Genomic DNA, 20970 nt, shown 5'->3' on the forward strand with positions numbered 1-20970 from the left:
ATTCTCTAACTCACTAATGTATTTAAATACATTACCATGTACCATACAGTACCATGTACCATACAGTACCATGTACCATACTTAGTGAGTTAGAGAATTTGCTAAGTACCATGCTAAATTAGGCAACTGACTTATTACTTTGTAAGGATTCTAACAGAGAACTTTTCATCTTTATTAGTAGTTGGAATAAACAGATAAAATTGACGATCTATCACAAGGTGTTCAACAGGGCTAAAATTGTGCTTACTAATCATTTTATCTCAAAAGCCTTCAAATAACTTGGAAATAATCCCTGATCATCTATCTATACATAGGCTATACTAGAAATCTGACTTAACTACAACTATCAAAATTATGAACCTGTCACTGACTATCAGTTACAGTTATTAAACCTTTCCTAGCTGTGTTACTCTAGGGGAAATCATTTAACCATTCTCTGCCTCAGTTTCCTCAGCCATAAAATGAGACTAATAGTAGCATTTACCATACCAGGTTATTGTGAGGGATCAAATGAAGTAATATTCCTAAGCACTTAGTTAAGTGGCTGTCACATAATAAGTACTTAATAAATGCTTACAAAGCATTTACCCCTGAAGAAGATAGATCTTATTATTTTCCTAATCAATTTATTGGAGAGCTAGATGGCCAGAGATAGAAACAGTGCTCTAGGTTACATGTGTTCCCTGTCCAAGAATCTCTCCATCCTCAATTCTACCTTAACCACCCCCCCCATATAAATTTTTTAAAATTTCTACTAAGATACCTACTAAGATACTTCCTCTGGATAGTGTTTATCAAAGTTTCCTCTTGCTAATCTTTCTATTAAAAGGGATTTTAAATTGTTGGAACAGTATCAAATGAATGGAAAATACACATTTTCAGAATTTAGTCTCTTGAACTTTGATTAATGAGTTTTTAGTTAAAATTCTGTTTACTTTTTAAATTTAAAAATTCTATAGTATTTTATTTTCTAATTACACATAAAGATAGTTTTCAACATTAATTTTTGTAAGATTTTGAGTTCTGCTATGCCCAAAGAACTATAAAACTGTGCATATCTTTTGATCCATCAAGGTTTCTACTGGGTCTGTTTTCCAAGGAAATCATAAAAAAGGGAAAAGGACCCACATGTGCACAAATGTTTGTGGCAGCTCTTTTTGTAGTGGCAAGGAAGTGGAAATTGATTGAATGCCCTTGATGGGCATAGTATTGTTCTTTAAGAAATGATGAGTAGGATAACTTCAGAAAGGCCTGGAAAGACTTGTATGAATTAATGCTAAGTGAAATGAGAAAGAACCAAGAGAACATTGTATACAGCAGCAAGATTATGTGATGATCAACTGATGATCAACTCTGATGGACTTGGCCATTTCAACAATGGGATGATTCAAGGCAATTCCAATAGACCTGGGATGGAAAGTGCCATCCACATCCAGAGAGAGATCTTTGGAAACTGAATGTGGATCAAAGCATAGTATTTTCATCTTTGTTATTGTTTGTTTGCTTCCCACCCTCCTTCTCATGTTTTTTTTCCCCTTTTGACCTTTTTTTTTTTTTTTTTTTTTTTTTTAGCATGATGAATATGGAAATATATTTAGAAAAATTTCACATGTTGAACTTATAATGGATTACTTGTAGTCTTGGAGGAGGGAGGAGTGGAGGCAGGGAGAATAATTTAGAATACAAGATTTTGCAAAGATGAATGTTGAAAACTATCTTTGTATGTATTTGGAAAAATAAACTATTATTAAAATAAAAAAAGATTTTGAGTTCCAAATGTTTTTTCCTCCCTGCCTCTCTTAAATCTCCCCCTCACCAATACAACAAGCATTCTGATATAGGTTATACATAAGCAATTATTTTAAGCATATTTCCATATTAGTCATGGTATAAAAGAAAAATCAAAGCAAAAAGAAAAAATCAAGAGAAAGAGAAAAGCAAACAAAAACAAAAAGGTGTCTCTTAGAATTGTCTTGGATCACTATATTGCTGAGAAAAGCCAAGTTTGTCATAGTTGATCACCACATAATTTTGTTGTTATTTTGTGCAATGTTCTCCTGATTCTGCTCACTTCATTCATTAGCTAAAGTTCTTTTGCTGATTTTCAGTAATAAGTATAGCCAAAATACTTCAGGGGTTGTAAATCCTTGAGGGCTCAGATGATGAAGTTCTTGAATTTTTGCTTCTGCATACTTATTCTAAGATTATAATGGAATTCCAGGTGAGAGGTCACATCTAGTGACTCATTAAACAATTAAAGTATTGAGCAGAGCCTCTAAAAAACAGCAAGGAAAAGCAGTATGTACAATATATGCAAAAGACACCACAAATGAGTCTTTGAACCTTTCCCTTAGTAACAAGCACTTTTTTTTTTAATTAAAAAAAACTTAGTAACAAGTGCTTTTTTTTTTTATTGGAAAAAAGTAGAGTTTATAAAGAGCATGTTATTTTCATCCCATCAATCTTTTATAGCTAGGCAAAATATTTCCAAATCCTATACTAATCACTACCAGTAAAGAAACACAAATCATTCTTCATTCAGGTTACTTACTAAAATTTTTCTTTCTGTTACAGTTAGAAATGTTAAGGAAGAGTAAAGAAGAAGCTTATATAATGGCAGATGCATTCAGGATTGCATTTGAGCAACAATTAATGAGAAGAAATGAGCAGACCCTGAGATTTATGCAAATTAATAAAATATGTAAAAAACCAACCAAATGGCTAAACTGGAAACACCTTAAGGATGATGGTAACTATAAATCTACACAACATTGTGTAATTTTAAGGGTGTGTAATTCTAATAGAACACTAAGTATGTTGATTTCAGTTGTGCCCATTTATAATAAGGTTACAGAATATAATGTCTCACTCATAGTTTTCTGGTTGACAAAACCATCCATGTTAAAAAAAAAATCAACAATAGGGCTATTGAAAGGCACAGCTGCAAATGAGACTTTGAGAATTATGAGGTCATTTCACAAATTTCCAACAGATTCTCTCCTGGTTATTTCATGTTCATAGGAATGAATACATTTAAAAGAAAATATAAATTATTTAAAAGCATATTAAAGGGAAGCCATCAGGAAAAAATAATAATTTGAATAATGGCAATGAAAAGCAAGTTAAAATGATGTTTTCAATAGTATGTTTTGCCTAACTCCTTTACGATGCTTCCTTTCTTTAGATCTCCCAATAAAAATTGCCAATGTTAGGGCTTCATTCTCTGGTACAATACTATATTGTGTTTGATTCTGAAGAAGTCATTAAATGTAGAATGACAGTTTTCAGTTAACCTCTCATCCTCATTTTTCTCATCTGTAAAATTTAGATGATCTCTAAGATAGCTTACAACCCTAAATGTATGATGCTTTGTTACTGTCTTTTAAAATTCAGATTTCCTTCTTAAAATATCATGTTGATAATGTGAGGTTCATTCTTATATTCTTTATTGTTTCATGTTCGTTAAATATAATTTTAATTTGTTCAGTATTTTTATTTAAATGTAACTTTTGTTTATGAAGCATAATTTTAGTGATAGTCTATATTTTTAAAAAGATTCTGAAGTTTAATTAGCATTTAAGAAGTAGGATTAAAGCTAGAATTCTACAATTCTAGAATCCCAGGACTGCAAGAGATCTCAGAGATCCCATAGATTAAATGGTCAACTACATGTTGGCTATATTGAAGAGTTCTTGTCATATGTAGGTTGATTCAAATAGTTTTCAGGGTCCTGTCCAAATTTAAGACTCTTATTGTATGATTCATTGAGTAGAGCTACATTTCTGAATAAGAATTTTAGTGAAATGCTCTTCAGTCAAAATTCACTAGATAGGATCTGAGTAAAAATATATTTGCATCCATTTGGTGTTGCTTTAGTAGTTAAATTGTCTTTGGTAAGAAAAAAACAGTGAAAAAATTAGCAAGAGGAAAGATATCCTGGTATAGCAAATCCAAGGTATAGCTTAGGTACATCAATATACAGTTTGATTTGTTCCTCCCTTCCCCAATTTTTTAATGGTCCTTTACAGTTGACAAAATACCCTTTTCCCCCCCTGGGGCAATTGGGTTTAAGTGATTTGCCCAGGGTCATACAGCCAAGAAGTGTTAAGTATCTGAGGTCAGATTTGAACTCAGATCCTCTTGACTTCAGGGCTGGTGACAAAAAACCTTTTTTCTTTTTATTATTATTATTATTATTGTTATAGCTTTTTATTTACAAGATATGTGTATGGGTAATTTTTCAGCATCAAAACCTTTTGTTCCAATTTTTCCCCTCTTTCCCCCGACCTCCTCCCCAGATGGCAGGTAGATCAATACATGTTAAATATGTTAAAGTATAAGTTAAATACAATATATGTATACATGTTCATATAGTTATTTTGCTGTACAAAAAGAATTGGACTTTGAAATAGTGTACAATTAACCTGTGAAGGAATTCAAAAATGCAGGGAGACAAAAATAGAGGGATTGGGAATTCTATGAAGTGGTTCATACTCATTTCCCAGAGTTCTTTCGCTGGGTGTAGCTGGTTCAATTCATTACTGTTCTATTGGAACTGATTTGGTTCATCTTATTGTTGAAGATGGCCATGTCCATCAGAATTGATCATCATATAGTATTGTTGTTGAAGTATATAATAATCTCCTGGTCCTGCTCATTTCACTCAGCATCAGTTCATGTAAATCTCTCCAGGCCTCTCTGAAATCATCCTGCTGGTCATTTCTTACAGAATAATAATATTGCATAATATTCATATACCACAATTTATTCAGACATTCTCTAATTGATGGGCATCCACTCAGTTTCCAGTTTCTAGCCACTACAAAAAGGACTGCCACAAATATTCTTGCACATACAGGTCCCTTTCCCTTCTTTAACATCTCTTGGGGATATAAGCCCAGTAGTAACACTGCTGCATCAAAGGGTATGCACAGTCTGATAACTTATTGAGCATAGTTCCAAATCACTCTCCAGAATGGCTGGATGTATTCACAATTCCACCAACAATGTATCAGTGTCCCAGTTTTCCCACATCCCCACCAACATTCCACAGCATCTTTCCCTGTCATTCTAGCCAATCTGACAGGTGTGTAACGGTATCTCAGAGTTGTCTTAATTTGCATTTCTCTGATTAATAATTACTTGGAGCATCTTTTCATATGGCTAGAAATAGGTCCAATTTCCTCGTCTGAGAATTGTCTGTTCATATCCTTTGACCATTTATCAATTGGAGAATGGCTTGATTTCTTATAAATTAGAGTCAATTCTCTATATATTTTGGAAATGAAGCCTTTATCAGAACCTTTGACTGTAAAAATGTTTTCCCAGTTTATTGTTTCCCTTCTAATCTTGTCTGCATTAGTTTATTTGTACAAAACCTTTTCAATTTGATATAATCAAAATTTTCTATTTTGTGATCAATAATGATCTCTAGTTCTTCTTTGGTCATAAATTCCTTCCTCTTCCACAGGTCTGAGAGGTAAACTATCCTATGTTCTTCTAATTTATTTATAATCTCATTCTTTAAGTCTAGGTCATGAACCCATTTTGACCTTATCTTGGTGTACAGTGTTAAGTGTGGGTCAATGCCTAGTTTCTGCCATACTAATTTCCAATTTTCCCAGCAGTTTTTGTCAAACAGTGAATTCTTATCCCAAAAGCTGGGGTCTTTGGATTTGTCAAACACTAGATTCTTAAAGTTATTGGCTATTTTGTCCTTTGAACCTAACCTATTCCACTGATCAATTAGTCTATTTCTTAGCCAATATCAAATGGTTTTGGTAACTGCTGCTTTATAATCTAATTTTAGATCTGGTACAGCTAGATCACCTTCATTTGATTCAAAAAACCTTTTTCATAGCCCTATGAAATAGGTAATACAAGTCTCTTTTCCTTGGTCAGGAAAAATAAGTAAACTCTAAGTTCTTGATAAATCTAAAAGTCACAGAATTTGGAAATAATCATATAGTGTTTCCCACAACTACAGCTTTCGGTTGACTTAGAAATGTATAAATTATAAAACATAAAGATTGGAAGATGACTTATCACCTATTAGTTGTCAATAGGTTTTGTTTTAGGCAATGATGGAAATGAATAAAAATAAAAATTTAATGCCTCTCAGTTCATTTAGATAATTTACTGAAACACTTTAAATAGATATAATATCTCAGATTTTTTTTTTTTGCCAGTCCAAAAGTTTTTCTAATCTCTTCTGAATACCAGGGACATCAGCTTCATTTAATAGAAATGTTATTTCAGTAGTTTAATGAAATTCAGTATGAATCTTATAGATTATACTCTTTATAATAGAAAGGTAACATAATGTGTTGGGAAGGGGAACCTGGTTTTGGAGCTAGGAAAGCCAAGGGCAGTGAAAAACTGAACTGGTTCAAGAAAAGTTCAAGGTAGCAAAAAGAGGAAATAATGACTAATACAGGGGAGATAACTTGGTGTGAACTGCAAATTCAAGAGAGCAGAGGTCAAGGTGTAGATGAAGAGAGCAGGATTTGGTATAGGAAGGCAGAGGGAGAGATGGAAAGCTAATAAATCATGATCAAATAAGGGAATTTCAGCATTCCTGAACTTTGGAGGGTGGTGCATTTGTGGTTGATGACAAGAACACATGTATTACCATTTTTGTGTGTGGTTGAGGTTGGGTGGAAGTCATGAGACAGTCATGAGGAACTAGAAGGTTAGAGTGTTTGGTGTGTGTGGGTGTGTGTGTATGTGTGTGTGTGTGTGTGTGTGTGTGTGTGTGAGAGAGAGAGAGAGAGAGATAAAGAGAGAGAGAGAGAGAGAGAGAGAGAGAGAGATAGGGAGAGAGAGAGGGGAAGAGGAGAGAGGGAGAACAGGGGAAAGAAAGATTATGAGAATCAAATACTAAATTCATGGAGGAAGGAAGGGGGGAATGTCACAGAGGTCTGTAAAAAAAGAGCAACCATAATATTGACTGATTGGTAGATTTGGATTGTAGGAACCTCAAAGAGAGGTCACTGAGTGATGGTAGTTGGAAGAAAACCTGGAAGTGGTGATGTGGAATAGAAGACACAGAACACATGGATCAGATAAGGTAGACAAGGTGTTAAAGTCTTAGTTTGAAGTATAAAGAAGTGCTTACAAAAGGCTAAATATCTATGAAATAAGAGAAAATTCTCTATTTGGAAAGCCAGTTATAGAAAAAAGGATAAGGGGAAGGAAATTTTTCTCTCCCTTCTCCCCAACTAGTTATAGTATATTTTAGTATCATTAGTTGACCAATTGAAGACTTTGCACCCAACCAGGAATAAGTCCAGAATTTAGGCAAGAGATAATTATATGAAATGTGACCTGTGTGGAGAAAGCTATTCCTGACTATTAGGAACTAAATTGTAGTGAGTAAAAAATCCAGGGATCTTAGCTGAGCAACTTGTCTAGTAGAGATACTCCACCAAGGGGGAATAGACTGAGGTTATGAGAAAGGAAAAGATTTTAGCGCTGCATTGCCAGAGGTATAAGATACTTGGTACCTGGTCTGCATGTGCTCTCTTCATGTGTATTATTCTTAATAATCAAGTTTTATGCATTTACCTAGTTCTTTCCACTGATTCTGTGCTTAGTCATGGAAGAGCGTGACTAGGCTTGGTAATGGGGATGGGAGTAATGTTCTGTGACCATTGTTCTTACAATGTTCTTTCAGTAAATGTTTTGAGCTAATTGTTTCAGTTAGTTAACTTTTAAAGGCAATCAATCATACCAGTGGAGGTTTGTGAGCTATAGTGTTAATAGTACAGACCTATAGGGTACCTTGAATCCAAGGTAACCATCCTTTTGGGATCCAACTTTCAAACACATATTGTTTGGCCTACAAGGGATATACTACAAAAACTTAACATCAATACAACCAACTGAGCTTGTTTAGTAACTTTAATTTCAGTGCATTAAGTATAACAGTTTTTCAATTACTTCTTCCATGTCTTCACTGAGATTTTTCATTCATTCTTCTTTTCTAACTTTTATATGATTGTGGTTAATATGTGATACATTATTTTTTGGGGGCAACTTTTACATCAACAAATCTTTGTAAATCTACAGAAAAAAATAAGAGTGGAAGGAAACAGAAACAAGTTTTGTTATTATTTTGTTAAAATTAATTTTAAAAATAAAGAATAGGATCTTTCTACTTTTATTTGGTATTTTATTCTTTTTTAAATTTTTTATTCATTTTAAACTTGAATATAAAATAAGAAAAATTTTTCATGTACACAGCAGAAAATAAATAGGATTCAATATAAAACAAATCATTTTAAACTATTTACTTTTTTTGAAACTTATGTAATATTACACATTGTTTTCAAAGCTACTGTGCTTTCTTCTAAGTTTTCTTTTGTTCTCTGCTGTGCACTTTTTATTTTGGTTTTTTCCTCCCTCCCTTCCTACCTTACCCTCAAGAAAGCTACAACTATATGCAATATTGCATTTATATATTTATAACATACATACATATACACACATATGTAAGACTATACTATACATATTTCTATTTATCAGTTCTTTCTCTGGAGATGGATAGTATCTTTTTTCATGGGTTCAAGTCTTGATTTTTTAACTAGTTCATCATTTCTTATATCACAGTAGTAGTCTATCACAGTGCTCTGCCATAACTTGTTTAACCATTCCCCAAATGAAAGGCATCTATCATTTATGTATAAAATGATATCTCAAAGTTGTTTTAATTTGCCTTTCTCTAACAAATAATAATCTAGAGCATTTTTGTACATGACTACATATAGTTTTGATTTCTTTGTCAAAAACCTGTCTATCTATGTACTTTGACCATTTGTCAATTGGGCAATGGTTGTATTCTTATAAATTTGACAAAGTTCTTTATATATTTGAGAACTGAGACCTTTTTCTGAGAGAATGTCTATGAAAGTTTTTTCCTCTAGTTTTCTGCTTTCTTCTCTAATTTTGGCTACATTGATTTTATTTGTTCAAGAACTTTTTGATTTAATATAATTGAAATTATTCATTTTATACTACACAGTGCTCTCTATCTCATTTCTTCATATATTATTCTCTTTGAAAACAACATATTGTAGGATTCTGGCTTTTAAATCCAGTCTGCTATCTGCTTTTCTAGTTTATGGGAAAGTTCATCCCATTCACATTCACAGTTAAAATTACTAACTTTATTTCCCACCGTTTTATTTTCCCCAAGTTATACTTTTCTCTTTCCTTCCCCCCTTTCTCTTCTCATCAGTAATTTGCTTCTGACCACTACCTCCCTCAATCTGTCCTCCCCTTTTACAGCCCTCCCCCTTTCTTATCTTTCCCTTTCTACTTCTGTTTTCTCTTCCCCTTTTCTTTCCCCTTTCCCCTCCTACTTCCCTATAGGATGAGACAAGTTTCTATATTAAACTAAATATGTCTGATATATCCTCTCTTTGCTCCAAATCTGATGAGGTTAAAATACACACAATGCTCATCCCTCTTCCTTTTTTCCCTCAACTGTAATAGATGGTTTTTGTTTCTTCATGTGATATATTTTACCCATTTTACCTTTCCCTTCCTCTTCTTCCAGTACAATCCCTTTTCCAGCTCTAGTTTCTTTTTCATATCATCATGGTAAAGTCAAATTATACCTAAATCCTCTCAAGTATATCACTAAAAAAGACATAGTTCTCAAGAGTTAAACATATCATCTTTTCATATAGAATATAAACATTTTAGTCTTTAAAAAACAGTTTTTTCCTTCCTTTTTTACATTTTTATGCTTCTCATGGGTTCTCTATTTGAAGATCAATTTTTTTGTACAGTTCTAGTCTTTTTCATCAAAAATAAATGAAAATTCCTTATTTCATTGAATCTCCATCTTTTTTCCTTGAAAAGTAATGCTTAATTTTGTTGTATTGTTGATTCTTGGCTGCAGTCCAAGTTCCTTTGTCCTCCAGAATATTATATTCTAGGCCCTTCGATCCTTTGAAGTGAAAGCTGCTAGTTCCTGGGTAATCCTGATTTGGCACCTTGATATGTTTCTTTCTGGCTATTTGCAGTATTTTTTCCTTGATTTAATAATTCTGCAATTTAGTTACAATATTCCTTGGAATTTTTATTTTGAGGTTTCTTAGGTGATTGTCCACTCTCTCTCTCTCTTTTTAATTATCATTGTTTTCGGATAGTCCAATAATTCTTCAATTGTCTCTCCTGGATCTATTTTCCAGATTAGTTGTTTTTCTGATGAGATATTTTACATTTTCTTCTATTTTTTCATTTTGTTGGTTTTGTTTGAGTGACTCTTATTGACTCATTGAGTCATTCACTTCCATTTGTTCAATTCTAATTTTTAGTGAATTATTTTCTTCAGTTAGCTTTTTTATCTTCTTTTGCATTTGGTCAATTGAACTTTTAAATTAGTTGTTTTGTTAATTGATTTTTTTCCCCATTTCACAAATTCTATTTTTCAAGGAGTGATTTTTTTCAGACAATTTCTGTGTTTTGTTTTCCAGAGCTCTCATTTCTTTCCCCCATTTTTCTTCTAATTCTCTTTCAAGATCTTTTTGAATTCTTCCCAGAGAATCTTATGAGATGGAGACTAACTTATATCACCTTTTGAGGCTTCTTCTGAATACAGGATTTGAGATCTCTTCTTCCCTGTCTCCATAAAAGCTATTGCTGGTCACAACTCTTCTTGCCTTTTTACTTATTTTTTAAAGGTTGAGGTCTGCTCTTAGGGTAAAGGGGAGATTGTCCCAACTACAGTGACAGTGGCTTCACACTGCTCTGGGGTAGTGCTATCGGCTTCCTTTTTGTGCTGGGTGGATGTGGTCAAATCCCACTTGTTATGCTGGGCTTCAAGGGCTCACTATTTGCCTTCTGTGGTTGTGTTGGAGGTCTCACAACTAGTCTGCTGATCCACTGGCTTCTGAAACAGGACAGAATAGAAAATGCTGCTGTATTTTGGCTACAAGCACACCACTAGAATCCCCTATTGCACAAAAGCCTTTCAACTCTGGGTCTCTCTGCACTGTGTTGCTCTGCACTACAATGTGCTGGGCTGCAAACTTTCCCCTGCCCAATTGAGACAGCTCTTTCCTGAAGTTCTTCCAAAATATCTTCTGCTGGAAATTTGTTATACTCCAAATATTTGTTGGCTCTGTCACTCCAAAACCTTTTCAGAGGCTTGATATGGTATTTATCTGTGGGAAGCCAAGAAGAACTCAGATCAAAGACCTGTCTATTCTTCCCTCATCTTGGCTCCACTACCCCATATTTTATTTTTTATTTTGTTTGTATTCTTTGAGATTGTTCAATTTAAAACAACACTTTATTTTAAAAGGAAGCACTTTTTAAAATATCAAAATGTAAAATATTAAATTACCAAATTGCTTCATTTCTACTAAATGTGGTATGAAACTATGTCCCCTAATAAAGTTACTTTATATCCTCTTCTTACTAAAAAATTTAAATTGAATAACTTTTTTCTTTTTTTTTAAATTATAACTTTTTATTGATAGAAGCCATGCCCGGGTAATTTTTTACAGCATTATCCCTTGTACTCACTTCTGTTCTGACTTTTCTCCTCCCTTCCTCCACCCCCTCCCCCAGATGGCAAACAGTCCTATACATGTTAAATATGTCACAGTATATCCTAGATACAATATATGTGTGCAGAACCAAACAGTTCTCTTGTTGCACAGGAAGAATTGGTTGAATAACTTTTTTCAATGAGAAAAGATTTTCCTATGATGGACAGATATTCTTATCTTTAGGAAATAATCTATATAGTGGAGAGAATGCTTGCTCAGGAATTAGGAGACCTGATCCTACTACTTAATAACCTTGTGTGTGTCTCTGGTTTTAAACCCTCTGAACCTCAGTTTCTCTATTTGCTGTTTATTTTTTAAGGCATGATATCTGTACTCTCAGGCTCATCTCATAGGGTCATTGCAATTATGGTTTGAAAGTCTTTGTAAGATGAAAAACATTGCTCAATTGTAGATTGATTCTTTGAAAATTTTTAAGTGGTTTATGTATTCATATCAATATTAGTTAGTATTATTTATTAGTGCTATATGTCACTTGGATTTAACATGTTTAATTTCAGGATTTGTGTTACAAAAGAAGAAGAACTTTGGGCAGAAGCTATTAAGTATACTTGAAGCCAATTCTAAGAAAATGGAAGAGCTGGACAATCCTCAGGAAATCTTTAGGATACTAGTAGATTTGGTGAGTATCTTTAGTTTCTTTTTTTGGGAAATTAAGGACTTATTCAACTTCTTGTAACTTCCCCATGCAGATATTCTGTTCCAGCCAACCAACCTTAGCTGCTTGTTGTCTTACTCCTTAATGCAATTTGCGTATCACTGTCTTCATGTCCATTCAACTAATGGAATACCACTCTCCCACCTCTGACTGTCCATCAATTCATGTCCTTCCCTAAATATTTGGAGAGCTCTATTCATAATCTGGTCTGTTTATATATATCATCCTCTTCAAAACCAGGCTCAGAATGTGTTTCCTTATACATCTTCCTTGATTTGTGCCACACAGTTCTGATTACTCCCTTTATTCAGTGTTCTATTGAAACATATATGTTCTGATCACATTAAAGGCATAAATAAATACATATGGCATTTTGGTCTATAAATCGCAGTATGAATGGATGTATGCATATATATTCTATCTTTCCAGTTTCATTGCATAAAACTCTGAAGAACTTTGCTGTCCAATTATTTTTAACTGCAATTAAAGTTTGTATAACGTGGTTACTTACTAAAAGTTTGACACTGGAGAATTAATGACTGAGTAGTATGGTACAACAACCTTTTGTATGTATGTATGTACAATTTTGGAATATATTTATATACTATCCACCAAAGCAGTCCTGTCAAACTCAAATAGAAAGATGGTCACAAATCCATACATAATGATTCATGCAGGCAGGCTGCATTTACTTAATTTTGTGTTTTAGTTATATTATTATATATTTCCCAATTACATTTTAATCTGGCTTGGACTACCTTTGGGAATGTTTCAGTTCACATATGACTGGAACCCTATGTATGTTAGACACTTCTGCACCAAAAGACTGTTTTAATATTTTATTAAGTAAAGAAATGATCCAGTAAACCATTCCATGGCCATCCCAGCAAATTACAATTGTTTTTATCAGATCTTTGAATAGTTTGAGCACAAGCAAAGCAATAAATTACTCATTTATCCTCTAATGACAAGGCTGTCTATATGTAGAGAACCCCATATTAATTAAATAGTGAGCTCCTTGAAAATACGAACTGGTTTATTTAGTACAGTTCCTGGCATATTGTAGACAATTAAAAGCTGGTTATTTGACTGGATGACACATCCTTGGAAGGTTGGCTATCAGTTTTGAATTTTTCATTCATGGTACTTGTTAAGGAATCAATGGGAAGAAAGTGATGAAATTTACAGATGTTCCAAAATGTCAAAATCAGTCTTGAATAGTCCTTGTCTTAGCTATGCTTTTTTTCCCCCATACTTGCAGTTAAATGATAAAGAAGAAGCTTTAGCTCATCAGAGAAAAGTTAGTTACATGCTGGCTCGGGAACTAGAAGAAAAAGATGCTGAAAAGAAGAATAAAGACCATGAACATATGAAAGAGGATTCTCTATCTGAAAACTACTCACCCTCAAGTCCAGATCTCTCTAGTTTGTTTGATTGTGAATGTTCAAATGTCCACATTCTTAATTGTAAAAATTGTGTTTGTTCAGTCCCTAATCAAAAAATAGATACGACTTCCACAGGAACACTTCAAAAATCACATTCCTTGCCATCAAGGATCAGATTTTTTGAAGAAACAGATAAAATTAGAACTGAAAGTGGTTTGTAACACCGTTTTTAAAAATAAGATTTTGTGCTTCTTACTGTGTCACAAGAAATTTTGTGTCTATCTTGCACTTTCTGAGCCTTCCTGATTTTAAAACAATAATTTGACCAAACTTCATGGGAATGGTGCATTTTTTCTATAATTTAATATTATGACAAAAATATGTGCTTTAAAAATTTTTAGCATAGTATTTAATTTAGTTTTTATTTGTTAAAATACCAAAACCAAGTACAAAATGATTTAGGAAGAAAAGAGAAACATAATTATTCAATTAGATTATATAACAGGACCCTGGGTTGGCTAAAGAAGTCATGGAATCATTTTTAAAATGTTACTCTAAAAAACCATTTCATCTAACTAATCCTTCCAATACAACATATTAACTATGAGCTGCTGAAACAGTTTTTAATCTTGGCTTTTTCAATGAACGTGAAAAGTTAAGAACTAAATGTTCTAGTTTTCAGTCTAGAGTTTCAGATGATAAAATGTTGCCTTTGTTGGTTTCTTTGGACAGAATGTACAAAGAATTGATTGCTTTTTACTTCATGGGATGGCAGGTTTAGTTCTGGAAGAGTCCTCAGAAATCATCTAATTTCTCTTCCTCCTTTCATATATAAGGAAACAAATGCAGAGAAAAGTGCACACAGTAAGGAACAGAACTCTGGTCTGTACTCAGGTTTTTGGACACCAGTCTTTTTCACTATATTACTGCTTCTTGATGATCTCATTTGTATATTTTATATACCTCAGTGGCTCAAACAAAATAGGTTCTCCTAAGAACTATGGAGACTGAATTCAGATTGAAGCATATTACTTTAATCTTTTTTTGTTTGTTTTGTTTTGTTTTGTTTTTTCTTATGGTTTTCCCCTTTTGTTCTGATTTTTCTTTTCCAAGATGATTCATAAGGAAATATGTTAAAAATAATGTATAACCTAATAAAAAGGGTTTTTCTAAGTTATAGCTTAGGGATTGTATCATATTATTATTATAAGAAATAGAAGTCAATTCATATTCCAAGTGCAAGAAAAAGGTCTGAATAAAATTATCCAAAATATTTTTTTGGGAGCTAGCTAAGAATTGAAAACAAGTAGATGCCCATCAACTGAGGAATAACTAAACAAACTAGTATAAGAATGTAACCAAATATTACTATGCTGTAGGAAATGATGTGTGTGATGAATACAGAGAAGCATGGAAAGATCTATACTTATATAAGACTTATTTATTTGTGAAGAATGATGAAGTAATAACTGAACTAATTAATGGATTTTTCTCTTATAGCAAAGTTTTTCAAATCTCTGAAACTTTTCACTGCTAGATTTTAGTCTTGCAGGTTATAATCAAACCAATAAATTACCATGTTAGAGAAGACTAATTTTAGGTACAGACAGATTTCAGGAGATGATAGAAGACAGAAAGCTTGGCATGCTATTATGGTCCATAGAGTCATGATGAGTTGAACATAACTGAAAGACTGTTCAGTATCAGACCTTAAACTATATTATAAGGTGAGAGCATTGTTGAAATGTGAAATGGTTAATTTATATTACTTTAAATTAAAATTTTATTGAAAAAATAAAAACTATATAGTCAAGAATAGAAAGATTGAAGAAAAATTAATAAAACTTGCATAGATAATCTCTCATATAGGATGTAATTGGGATGGAATATGGCTATGGTATAGGAAATGATGAGCTGGTTTATTCAGAAAAACATGGAAAGACTTGGACTTATGAAGTAGATACTATCCACCTTCAGAGAAACAGATGATAAATGCAAATAAGTATAGTATAGTCTTACATATATGTATATGAGTGTCTATATACATATGTATGTTTATGGATTTCTATGTGTATGTATATATATGTACATATGTATATAATAATTCTCAAAAGAATTGCATTGTATTCACAATGACGTGAAAAAAAAGCTCCAAATCACTAATAATAAGAAAAATGTCAATAAAATAACTCTGTATTTCAGCTCATGCCCTGAAAATTGACCCCAAAAAGTTAACATTTAATGTTGGAGGGGTTGTAGCAAGATAGGTACACTAATACATTGTTGGTAGAGCTATGAAATGGTACAATTATTTGCAAAAGCAATTTGGAATTATGCAAATAAAATGATTAAAATGTCCATTCCTTTTGAACCAGAGACTGCATTGCTGAGTTTATATTCCAAGGAAGCAATGTTAGAAAGTCCTCATAAAATTATCCCAAATATTTATAACAGCATTGTTTTGTAATAGCTAGTGTTGAAAACAAAGTAGATGTCCATCATTTGGGGAATGACTAAACAAATTGTGGTACAAGAATTTTTTTTATTGTTGTTGTTGTTTTGTTTTTGTAAGGCAATTGGGATTAGGTGACTTGCCCAATGTCACACGGTACGTCTTAAATCTCTGAGACTGGATTTGAACTCAGGTCTGAATATAGAGAAGTATGGAAAGATCTATATCAGTGGTTCTCAAAGTATGGTCTAGAGAATCCTGGGGATCTCTGAAACCCTTTTAGAGGGTCTACAAATTCAAAAATAGTTTTTATTTCCAATATGGTAAATGTCTATAAATATAACCCAGATAGACAAAAACGCTTTGGAGAGATCCTCAATAATTTTTAATACGATAAAGATACTGAAAACAAAAGTTTGAGAACCACTGATCTATATGAACTGATGCAGAGTAAGGTAAGCAGAGCAAAGATAACAATATACATAGTAGCTACAAAAATGTAAATGGAAAGGACAAACCAAAAAAAAAAAAAATAAAAAGAAAATGATAATATGATGTTCAAGAAGGATTCAAATGAACATGACTGAGAAGACAGTCCCAATCTACCTCTTCATAAAGGAAGAAAGCCCACAGGTGTTACACATTGTACAGGTGTTACACATTGTCTATATTTTGGTTTTTTTTCCCCTATGTATTAATCAGGCATTCAGTCTTTTTTTTTTTTTCTTTTCCAAAAATTAGTATCCATCATTATGGGATGCCTCTCTGAGGGGAGGGAATTACAAAGAATATTATTGTGATATAAGAAACAGAAAATATAATTTTTTTTTTTAAAAAAAAGTTTGAATTGGGACAGAAACTTTGGAAGGTCTATTGCCCATCCAGAGGAAGACTTGAGGGAATATCCATCCATATCAGAAGTTATTTATTAGCTTTCCACAAGGATTTAATTGATCCTGAAAGTATAGCCAGTTCTTCGAGGTCTGGCCCAACTTTTGCTATTGAACCAGGGGGAGAGAGGTTATTGAATTCTGACCTCAAAATCCAACAGTGACAGCCTTATGATTACCTAATCAATTAGCCCAGACTAAGAGAAAGGACTAAGGACTAGAGGCAGTTAGGTGGTTCAGTGGAGTCAGGAAGAATTGGTCTCACTTAGCTGTGTGATCCTAGGCAAGTCACTTGACTCTTTGCCTCAGTTTCCATATCTATAAAATGAACTGGAGAAGGAAATCACACCAGTATCTTTGTCAAAGAAATTCCAAATGGGGTCATGAAGAGTCAGACTGAGCAACGAGGGAAAGAAATCTCCAAGAAATCAAATAAGAAACTACTCAGTTGAGCCAGATATATTAGATAGGATTACCACATTTAAGTGACCAGGCAGGAAATGGGAAAACAAGATTGTTCCAGTTGTTCAAAGACTCCAGAGAAAGTTACTACACAGCGGAGTAATGGAGACCCACAGGATTATGATGGTTGTTTCGTAAGTTATGGGCTGTACTTGAGTTTCTTCTTTACCATATTGACATTGTTGTGGTCCTAGACTTCCTCAAATATTTTGTCTTTTTGATCACAATCTTATTCCATATAAATAAGCTTATCTTCATCCTGATTTTTTTCTTTTTCTTCCATCAAAAGTATTTTGCTTTTCCAAATATATGTAAAGATAATTTTCAACATTCATTTTTATATTTTGCATTCCAAATTTTTCTCCCTTCCTCCTTTCTTTTCCCCTTTGCCAAGACAGCAAGCAATCTGATATAGTTTATGGATGTACAGTACTTTTAAACATTTCCATATTTTTGATGTGCAAGAAAAATCAAAGAAAAGGGAAAAAAAAAAAAACCTGGGAAAGAAAAAAAAAAAACCCAACAAACAAAAAAGACTTCACTCTGATCTTTAAGCCAAATAAAAATTTCTTAGACTTTTTTTCTCCACACATTTCCACTCCATTGTAAAAAATCCATATCTGGCACTTGATCAACAGTCTGCTCTGCATTCTCTTTGCAAATGATTATTGATGTCTGTACTTTTCCAAAGATACAAAAGTATATTTGGAGGCTTGAAATGGCATATGTGCCTATACAGTCCCATCCAAGGTCTTCTTAGAGATGAAATATACTTTTCCATTTGTTTGGAATGTTGATCTGATTGTCCAGAACAAAGCAGGGTAGGGAGGGCTTGGAAATAAGGGGCTGGAAGTTGATGATCTAGTCCTTCCTCCTGGACTTCTCAAAGCAGTATATGTCAGTTCAGAAAATAATTGTAACTACATTGACTTTGGGCTTTGTCCATTGAGAACAATGTTGACTAAAATGGATTTCTGTGTTTGTGTGTGTATGTGTGTTTCTTCTATGTTTTGTTTGCTGTTTGCTTGAGTAGAAATGTGTGTACTATGTGCACTGTGATTGTGGTATCTTTGTAATTTGGGGAGAAATACTCCAGGAATCCAGAAAAATGTCTGCTTTAGGAGCCTCCAGGATTTTCTCAATTGTTGAGCAATTTGTTCTCTGTACTTTGTAATCATTTGAGAGTTAAATGGTAAAGTAAAAATCCATGAAATATCGAACATTGTTTTAGCCTAATTTGATTTTTACCAATCCCCTCCCTTTCATAGTCTTTACTATCAATCGGTTGCTGAGGTTCCTTTAGTATATTCCTGGGTTTCAGAAGGATTAAGGAGTTGGTCAAAAAAGAAAAATTCAATGTCTTTAAAAAATAAATGTATTTTAAATAAAATTATATATGTATGTATATGAATGTAAGCTACACAAGTAGGATGTAAAGTTTTGAATGGCATAAGCAAATGCCATTGTTTGGTTCAGCAAGCATCTCATTACTTGCTTGAAGAATCTAAACCATAAATTTTCTAGACGGTTAATTTTCTTATCAAAAAAGAAAAGAATGAATTTGTAGAATCTGAATATTATAGACACCAACTTCTATTTTGGTCAAGAAATTGTTATAATATACATGTTATATTTCTTTCAGCACTTGACACAATTACCTATGCTCTGTTTTGTAGTCTTTTATGCTCTGTAAAAACTTTTATGTGTTTTATAGAATCTATTGCTCAGATTCTTTGAAAGTTTCTGAGGCACTGATAGCTCTTTCTAGAAATTGAAGTGGGTTATCTATTATAATGATCTTACCTATATCTCTTCTTTACATATGATATATTTCATAAGAATTGTCAATTACAGTAATTTTTCCCTCATTAACTTCAAAACAGAAAAATTTCTCTTTATCATATAAACGACTTGCTATATAGCCTGGCAAATGTATGTGAAGTACTCAAGTGAAGTAGTTTCTCCTCCTTTCATCCTAAAGAGAAAGGGAAATCTTCCAGAGAAGGCTATACCTGGTCCAAGATATATGGGTAAGAAACCACTAAACCTATAGCTCACAAGGCTCTCACTGTGTTTACCCTTTAGAGTCAAAGGTAACTCAAGCTCAAACAGTTTAAGACAAAAACATTTCTCTTGATAAAATGAAATGGTAATAAAAGGAGCTATAAAAAAATTTCCCTTAGAAAATCTAGGCTAGGTTTTCACAAATACATGCACTAGCAGTGATAAGAGTATACCCAGAAGGCATGCGAAGGGGCATATGTATTGAGTATCCATGGTATCTTCAGGTATTGAAGCTGGTCTTCTTCAGTTCTCTCTCTGTCTCTGCCTTCCCTCCCTCCTCCCTTCCTCTTTTCTTTCATCTCTCTCTCTTTCCCCCTCTCTCTTCCCATAACTATCTACTTACCTATGTACTTACCTATCTCTCTTGCTATCTAACCATACATGTAATTGTATATTTATGTGTGTTTATGCATTTCTTTTTTTTATTATTATTATAGCTTCTTATTTACAAGATATATGCATGGATAATTTTTCAGCGTTGACAATTGCAAAACCTTTTGTTCCAATTTTCCCCTTCTTCTCCCCACCCCTTCCCCCAGATGGCAGGTAGACCAATACATGTTAAGTATGTTAAAATATATGTTAAATACAATATATATATATATATACATGTCCATTCAGTTATTTTGCTATACAAAAAGAATCAGACTTTGAAATAGTGTACAATTAACCTGTGAAGGAAATAAAAAATGCAGGCAGACAAAAATATAGGGATTGGGAATTCTATGTAGTGGTTCATAGTCATCTCCCAGAGTTCTTTTGCTGGACGTAGCTGGTTCAATTCATTACTGCTCTATTGAAACTGATTTGTTTCATCTCATTGTTGAAGAGGCCACGTCCATCAGAATTGATCATCATATAGTATTGTTGTTGAAGTATATAATGATCTCCTGGCCCTGCTCATTTCACTCAACATCAGTTCATGTGAGTCTCTCCAGGCCTTTCTGAAATCATGCTGCCAGTCATTTCTTACAGAACAATAATATTCCATAATATTCATATACCACAATTTATTCAGCCATTCTCCAATTGATGGGCATCCATTCAGTTTCAAGTTTCTGGCCACTACAAACAGGGCTGCCACAAACATTTTGGGACATACAGGTTCCTTTCCCTTCTTTAAGATTTCTTTGGGATATAAGCCTAGTAGTAACACTGCTGGATCAAAAGGTATGTGCAATTTGATAATTTTTTGGGCATAGTTCCAAATTGTTTTCCAGAATGGCTGGATGTATTCACAATTTCATCAACAATGTATCAGTGTCCCAGTTTTCCCCAATCCCCTCCAACATTCCGCTTTATCTTTCCCTGTCATTCTAGCTGTTTATTCATTTCTTGATGTGACTCTGCTGAATACTGCTGTACTGAATGCTACAAAACACAGCCCCATTGAATGAATATATGTTACTTAGGAATTGTCAGTTATAATATTTTTTCTCTTGTCAACTTCACAAAGGAGAGAAATTTTTCTGTAGTA

The 20970-nt window shown here is 33.2% G+C and overlaps 1 protein-coding gene across 2 annotated transcripts in view; it reads left to right on the forward strand.

Moving 5' to 3' along the window:
• The window catches only part of CCDC125 (coiled-coil domain containing 125), a 60656-nt gene extending 45970 nt beyond the window's left edge, over positions 1-14686 (forward strand). For both annotated transcript variants that reach the window (XM_023496097.2, XM_003759891.4), the window contains 3 exons: positions 2575-2749; positions 12083-12204; positions 13502-14686. In XM_023496097.2, the coding sequence (XP_023351865.1) occupies positions 2575-2749; positions 12083-12204; positions 13502-13846 (642 nt within the window). In that variant the 3' untranslated portion in view covers positions 13847-14686. The remainder of the gene's footprint in view (positions 1-2574; positions 2750-12082; positions 12205-13501) is intronic.
• Positions 14687-20970: the final 6284 nt, after the last annotated feature.

Source organism: Sarcophilus harrisii, chromosome 1 (genome assembly GCF_902635505.1).
Source record: "Sarcophilus harrisii chromosome 1, mSarHar1.11, whole genome shotgun sequence".
In the NCBI taxonomy this organism is placed as follows: Eukaryota; Metazoa; Chordata; class Mammalia; order Dasyuromorphia; family Dasyuridae; genus Sarcophilus; species Sarcophilus harrisii.